At 38.4% G+C, this 8,275-nt stretch overlaps 1 protein-coding gene across 1 annotated transcript; it reads left to right on the top strand.

Moving 5' to 3' along the window:
• Positions 1 to 2,923: 2,923 nt before the first annotated feature.
• LOC136243956 (52 kDa repressor of the inhibitor of the protein kinase-like) lies at positions 2,924 to 5,757 on the top strand. Its single transcript, XM_066035495.1, has 2 exons — positions 2,924 to 3,053; positions 3,311 to 5,757. The coding sequence occupies exons 1-2, from the start codon at positions 2,924 to 2,926 to the stop codon at positions 5,755 to 5,757; spliced, it is 2,577 nt and encodes an 858-aa protein (XP_065891567.1).
• The last annotated feature ends 2,518 nt before the right edge of the window (positions 5,758 to 8,275 follow it).

The following is an 8,275-nucleotide window of genomic DNA, read 5'->3' as shown; positions in this document are numbered from 1 at the left end:
GAATGCAGACGACAAGTAAGTTTGGTGCTGCCGTATTGTTTAGTGGGGCCGCTTCTTCGACGAATCGAAAGTTTTGAAAAACCAGCTTGCCATCGTAACGAGACGTATTTTTACACAACAAACAAAGTACAGTAGCATTCCCAAGCCGTTAAGTAATCCCTTTAGCTATGGTTGCTATGTGGTATTTCTTTTAGTTGGCTTGTAAAATCTGAGTGTTCTTACCACTCTATTTTTTGCGGCAAACCCGACGGTTAGAGGGTTAAGTCCTAGCAAATAGATCAACATTCCCTAATAGAGCAGCATATGAATAGCGTGATGTACAGCGAATAAGGTTTTTATTTAGCGTTTATAAACAAAGTTAATTTAAGACCAACAAAATAGGGGGTTCGACCGAACCCTCCCTACGTATGGGCCTGCATATATACACATTATCCTTACCATGTCCACACCAGAGCTCGAATTTAGGGTATACAAAGGTACCTTGTTAAATTTTTTTCAGAACTTTGAATAGTGTACTCTGTTAGCTGCTTGGCAAGTTGCAGCGGTTTCATGACAACACAGATTTTTATGTAGTTAATATCACAAGTGTAAAAGTGAAAATTATCTCAAACTATCCCAACAGTGTATGTAAGAATACAGGATCTGGTCCAAGATCAATTTACTCTAATACAACAATCATACATGCCTTCTAATCGAACAGTCAAGTGACTTACATACATTTATATTCTACTGTACAAGTGGAACAAAAATTTAGGAATTTTCAATATGAGTAGGGATCAAAGTAATAAAAAGTACTGAAACAAGAGAGATTATCTACCACCTGAAGTCATGCTAGTACACACATAATCGCTACTTCAGTTGCCAAGATTTAAGATATAATGGCACTGAAGTAGGGATTACGTGTGTACTAGCATGACTTCAGGTGGTAGATAATCTCTCTTGTTTCAGTACTTTTTATTACTTTGATCCCTACTCATATTGAAAATTCCTAATTTTTTTGTTCCACTTGTTTGTGTACTTTTTACAAACATTGCATGAATCTTATCTTTTATGTGCATGCAGTTTCTATTACACAGGACACTAAAGTTACTTTTCCAAGTCTTGATGGTAGTATTTCCTTTGCCTTTCCGCTGACTCAATGCGAGACTTTGCCAAATCTTAGTTAAATGATGTTTTGGTGGCTTCAGCTGATTTCTCACGCGACGCTGTTACATTTTTGTAGTACTCATTAGCATGACGCTGTGATCGGCATTCACTGCTGTACTTGTCCTTTCTCTCTGAGAGTATAGACTCTGTATGAGCTTCATAGTACATCCTGTTATTCTCCTTCTTTCTACTCTTCCGCGCCGCTTCCTTCGAAGGCATTGCCGCACCCAATATTGCCTCAGAGAAAACACACAAAGCAATAATAACCACAATACCCTTAGCTAACGCTATTTTGCTACAAATTATTTCTAATATCGCTCAAATACTTGAGGTAGATACGTTGTTTACAGCACAAAGAAATGCGTTTACAAACGCAAGCAATATTAATTTTGCCGGTTAACTTTGCCAGAAACAAAAGATATAAGTCGCTAAATATATCCACTTACACATACAAAGTTTCCCGATTGTGAACAGCTCGTTCTTCCTGCTCAAAATCAACTTCGAACTTTCAACCACGTGTATTCGTATATTTTACCGCGAAGATTATGATTACTCTATTTAGCGAGCACTCTTATTGAAACGGACGGCGCCGTACATTGAAGCCATTTGTGGAGTTATTAACACTACCTGTAGTGAATCCAGGACGATGGCGACATTAAAGAACGATGAAAGGTAAGACCCTAGCGCAAGGATTGTATTTCTATCGGTGTAGGAAAGGTTTAATCTATAGGCAAAGCGAGCCGTTTTCATGTAAGAAGTAGGACTGTACCTGTTGCCATCTTCCCGCTAGGCCTGGCTGAAGGCATCAGTTAGGGAGTCGGTCACTAGAAAATTTGATCAGATAGAATTTTTTTAAAAATTCGTGGAAACTCATAGGATGCATTTCGTGTCGTTTTGAAGGCGAAATATTGCTTCACTTTTGTAATACAATACTGCTGAATCGCCGAGATGGTTTTGCAAGTCTGCTTTTGGTGCATAATTTTTTGGCGGGAAATCGTGAACCTTGACGATCCCTACCATTAAGTACTACCGTACTTAATGATAGAGCAGTAATAAGTTTCTTTTGTCATATTATCTACTAACCTCCAGCATCCAAGGACTAGAAGTAGAGACTGCTAGTTGTGGTCAAAAATACTGACTTTGAGCATAGGGAATAGTCCTTGCCTTGGGCTTGTACATATTGCAAACTGATGACTTCAACTCTAAAGGTTAAACTTACAACCCTCGAAGTGTTAGCTAACTTACCCTCCCCCCTTCCAGTCTTTGCACTGAGAAATTAGTATACCTTCATATTCTTTTACAATTCAAACGCTGGCCCACGCAAGTGTTTAATTAACACCTTTCTGCTGTTGTATGTAACCGAGGATTACTGCAATCAAATGTAAATGGCTCCTTAGATCAACACTCTCTATTCGAACTGTCACTTTGTAGTGAAAAACTCTAAAAGAGCATTCGTGATTACAAAGAAATGCTGTTAACCTACGAGGCAAGATGGTAGCAAGTGAAGCTTAAATTTGGGAAATTCCTGAGAGCAGTTTGGGCAAAATTTTAAGCATATTTGACTCAGGCCTAGTTAGTTAATGATTAGCTAATATTATTCAGAAAAATGTACATAATTATGGGGTGAGTGTAATACGTGGCAACTAGTGAACGGTTTGGAACGTCTCGCCACGATGCCACGCGAGATGCCACGATCGAAGTGGAAGCCATAATCCATCGCGCACGAATATAATTATTATAAATATATCTTTTGGTGTTTAATCAATTAAGAGTTTTAATGACCTGCACGTGGTGGTTGCGATACACGTATATAAGTGCCTTCATGAAGCGGATTCGCAATAATGATTCTGATATAAGAAGCTACTTTCCTACTACAAAGAAATCAGTGGAAAATGAAGGAAATCAAGGTAAGCCATTGTACAGCTAGTACTGCCGGCCAGCTGCATAGCAGCTATACATACAGCAGCTGTGTATGTAGCTATATTGCTGTAATTTTGCACATAACTATTCTATAACTTAGTGATAAAATGTTATGGAGTTGCTGCTATCATTGATATGCATTCATTTGTAGACATACAATCTGACAGTTCCCAGCTTGCCGAGGGTGATGATGTCCAACCTGCAATTGAAATATTGTAATCATCATCATCACAGTCTTCCCTAGGTAGTGATAATAGTGATAATGATATCGGTAACAATGAGCCCGATGAAATCGATTCTCTCTTCGTGATTAGTGATGAAGAACCAGATACTAGTGGTGAAGCAGAAGCTCAATCAACAGTCCACAATGTTGCCGTGACGGAGGGCTGTACCGCTGCAATAGCAGAGCCACTAAGGCAATGTCATACCTCTGAATTACCTCCAGAGACATGCACAGATATTGGTGGTTTGCTAGCACCAACGAAGTCAATAGACGAAAAATGCCACACACTCAACAGTTTATCAAATTCTGAAAAGTATTCCTATATTTTTAAGCACAATCCACCACCACGAGTTCTACCTTCTACTTTCTCACATGGATGCAATCGCAAGTTTAAAATAGCTTGGATGAACAAGTATCCATGGTTACGTTATAGTACAAAGTTAGATGGTGTGTTTTGTGGTCCTCGTGCTATACTCCTGTCATCAAATAGTCGACATGACAAAGGAATTCTTGTAAATAAACCATTTAACAATTGGGTCAAAATCAGTAATACTCTCACAAAGCACTCCCATCTTGTTTACCATAGTGACTGTATGCAGGCTGCTGATGCTCTGAAGGATTCCATTGTCAATCCAACATCATGTCGAATTGACATTATCAGTGACACTCGGCTACAAACTCGCATAATTCAGAATAAACATATTCTCCAACAAATTGTCCGTGCTGTCCTTTTTTTGGGAAAGCAAGGCTTGGCATTTCGCGGGGACAAAGAAGACATAAACTCATCAAAAAATCCCGGGAATTTTTTGGCGCTATTGAAAGACTACGCGGAGCATGATGAAATACTAAAGGCTCATTTGCAACATCCACAAGCTAGAAATGCAACGTACATATCCCCAAGATCACAAAATGATATCATTGATGTTATAGGGATTGATATAATACAGGCCAACATTATTGAAGAAGTTAAAAAAGCTGAATTTTATTCTGTGCTTGCTGATGAAGTGTCTTCTCATAATACAGAACACCTACCAATTTTTGTTAGGTTTGTTGATGGCAATTTTGAAATCAGGGAGGATTTTATAGGTTATGCGAAATTAGAGAGGGTTAGAGCAAAAGATATTGCAAATGCGATCAAAGGAATGCTGTTGGGGGCTGGACTTTCACTGAATGAACTGCGAGGTCAAGGTTATGATGGAGCATCAACTATGGCCGGAGAACGATCAGGTGTTCAAAAAAAAATCCGAGAAATTCAGAGCAAAGCTTTATATACTCATTGTGCTGGTCATTCACTGAATCTTGCAATCATAAATTCTTGCTCTGTTTCGCCAATACAAAACTGCATTAGCCAAGTAAAGGGAATTACAATATGGATCAAGTCTTCTCCCAAGCGAGAAGAGCTCTTGAAAGCAGTATATCATAAAGGAATTCAGTGTGGGGCTGTTCAGTCACGTTTTCCACTGCTGAATGTCTGTATAACTCGCTGGGTAGAGAATATTGATGGCTGGGAGAGATTTGCTTTAAGTCACCCTTTCTTGCTTCACATGTGTGAGGTCATTATATACGGTGATGACAATTTTGAATTGTTTAATGACAATTGGGCTGCTGATGATAAAAGAAATGCCATGGCTTACCTTAAGATCTTGAAATTGTTTGAATTTATTTTCTGCTTGGTACCATTGCAACGTTCCCTTTACTACTTGAAAGAAGTAGCAGTAAAGCTTCAAGGGAAAAATCAAGATATTGTATCTGGAGTTGCACACGTTGAAGAAGCATCCAGAAACCTAAACTCTTTGAGGGAAAAAGCAGATGAGTATACTCATAGAATATTCGAGCACAGTAGCAGAATTGCAGCAAAATCAAACATTGCCATAACTATGCCACGAGTAAGTCAAAGACAAAGTCACCGAGCAAATACACAGTTTACTTCCATAGAGGATTACTTCAAAAAAGTAGTGATCATTCCCTTCCTCGATCATCTAATCAGTAATCTGTCATATAGGTTTGACGCACATATGAAACAGGCAGCTGGAATTCAGAGATTGATTCCTACCAATATTACAGAAGAGTTAGCCACCTGCAATATCAGAGAAGCTGTGAATTTTTATAAGGATGACTTGCAAAATCCTGATGTTATAGATGAAGAGTTACATCGCTGGAAATTGAAATGGCTTGCTATGTCTTTTGCAGACAGACCTCAAACTCTTTCAAGTACACTAAAAGAACCTGGCAGCTTTCCAAACATATTTACCTTGCTAAAACTTTTTGTAATGTTGCCATTAACATCGTGTTCATGTGAACGTTCTGCCTCTGCTCTCCGCAGATTAAACAACTACATGCGATGCTCTCAAACTGAACAAAGATTGAGCCATTGTTTGCAGAAACCTTCATTTAGGCATATTTTTAATGTTAAAATATCACAGGTTTGTCAGCGTCTGGGGTCTATGCCCCCAGACCTCCGCGTCTAGGATCGCCTACTAGGTCAAACTAGAACCCCCGTTTTAAATTCTCTGCGTACAGGCCTGATATGTATGTCAACTAAATACAGATAGCTTAACGCTGCTCAGGTCTGGAAAGACTATATTACAGCTACTCACTCACTATGCCATATTATTCTTTGAGATACTGAGATGCATTTTGCAGCAGTGTCTAGCATTTGTTGCACAAAGGCCTTTGGCAGTACTAAATCTATTCCTGATGGATAAAAATGATGTTCTTTGTATCATTTCTAAAGAAGTATTTGGTTGATGTATTTGGTTACACAATCATGCATGTGGAAATAGGTCAGGCACTTACAATCGACTTCTCTGTTCAGTGAACTCTGCACTGTTGTATCACATATGAACTTTGCAACAATTAGATCAACTCAGTGGTAATGCACTGCATAGGGCATATCCAGACTTTAGATGCATCTGAGAGCATGACTCCCAGGAAATGTTTGAAAATAGGTTGGAATCTTGTGGTATTTTAATGAAAATAGCACAATTTTAGGTAGTAATTCAAGCTCGAGACCAGCTATACAGATGACATCTGGCAAATATCTCTACTGCTACTGCAATTATACCATCTGCATGTGTCTAAATATATTGGAGTGTCACAGTGAATATGGATGGGAAAGCCTAAGTGCTCTATCAGCAAGGGCAGTGGAGTAGGCCAAAGAGCGCTTCAAGACAATTAAATTGCACATTACATGAATATGAAACGTGAATGTTATTCATGTGGATCTGAGAGGCTCAGTGCCTCAATTTTATATTTTACTCAAGTTTAGATGATCTCACTATGTTTTTGTAAATGAATTAAGTAGTTAAATTTAGCTTTTAAAAGAAAATGTACAGGTGACTGTTCTATTAGAGTGACTGACTGTTTATTAGAATATCTTGATGTTGCATTTACTGAATAAGTTACCCAGAGCATTTAATTTTGAGATTTAATTAAGCTTGATATATAGCTTTTGCTATACTTATTTATAGAGGCACTTAATAAACTGCAGCTGATGGACTTTTCTACTGAGAATTTGGACTTGTATAGCTACCAAAATTGTGAACCTTTTGCTGACATTGCGAACCTTTTTTTTACTAAAATTGTGGACATTTTCTCTAAGAAGGCAGACTTCCGGACCCTCTGAGTACAGGCCTGACTGCAGATGCATTAAAGTAACTTATAGTTGCTAGATATAAAGTGTCTGGAAATAGTGGTCGTTGGAGTAGATGAACTTTAGCAGGTTGTATCTGCCAGTTAGTGTACATTTCAGACTCCAAATTTTTATCATGACAGTAACATAGACAAAAGCTATATATACTAGAGTTTAGTGGCAATCAGTTCTTTTCTGGCGGAATTATGAGCTGTTCTCCGGATATAGTTTTTTTGTTCAGAAATTGATCGCTTTTTCGGATGGACATTTGGGCTCCGTATTCCTACCTGCTTCAACCAATTGGAGTGATTTTTAGTATGTAAAGTGCCAACACATATGTCCTCCTATGCTGCAAACATCACGGCTTTGGAACTGTTTGTTTGGTTGCTACAGGTGGCCATATATAAAATCGTCCGGGAATCGATTAATGACTCTAGAAGAATAAGAAAAAAATGAAGAAAAAATCCAACTTTGGCCGCTTGTATCTCAGAAACAGCTATGGAGATTTTCTTCAAATTTGGAAAGTAGACTCCTCTACCAAGCTGGCAATTCTGTAGCAAATTTGGTTTCAATCGGATAGGGAATCACGGAGCTACAATGGTGTGAAAGTCATATTTACTTTCTTCCTTTTAATATACTCACGGTGTGGCGCACTGGCTTCTTGGGCCGCACGACACACTACCATGTGTCTTGATATCTGGCCTGGTAGAAAGTGATAAATAAAGCAAACTTCCCACTGCTGACTGGTACAATTTTTGATCAACCTTGTCGCTAGAGTCTATACTGCTTTTACTAACTTCGTACTCACAGGGGTCCGAGTAGCTTTACAATCATTCATGCTAAATTTTCTTAGGATATTCTCTTTGTATTGTTGCTGCCCAATCCAAACACTGCCAATATCATCATCTTGGATAACTTTGACTCCTAAGAAATTATGTAATACTTCCATTTCACCATGAACATCTTTTTTTGGTTTTAAATATCCACTTGCTACCTACTGTTTTACTGCCTATTGGTAGCTCTACAAGATCCCAAACTGCATGAGTCTTAAGAGATTCAATTTCTTTATCCATTGCATCTATCCATTGATCTTTACCTTCATTATCTAGTGCATTCTTGAAGGAAGTTGGATCTCTGCCTGCTTCTGTTAATGTGACCCTATCTCCATAAAAATCTCTTTGTCGTGTAGACTTCTTCAAAGGTATGTTAGACTCCTCTAATTGTGGGAATTGTTCTTCTATAACCTCATCTTCACTCAAGCAATCAAGCTGATTAACCTTTGTTCTAGATTCACTCTTCTGTGGCTGACTATCATCATCTATTCCACTCATCACCTCATTAAAACAGTACATCTC

The sequence above is a fragment of the Dysidea avara genome, chromosome 14 (assembly GCF_963678975.1).
Source record: "Dysidea avara chromosome 14, odDysAvar1.4, whole genome shotgun sequence".
NCBI lineage: Eukaryota > Metazoa > Porifera > Demospongiae > Dictyoceratida > Dysideidae > Dysidea > Dysidea avara.
Note: the sequence above shows the minus strand (reverse complement) of the source record. Positions and strands in the feature narration are given on the sequence as shown.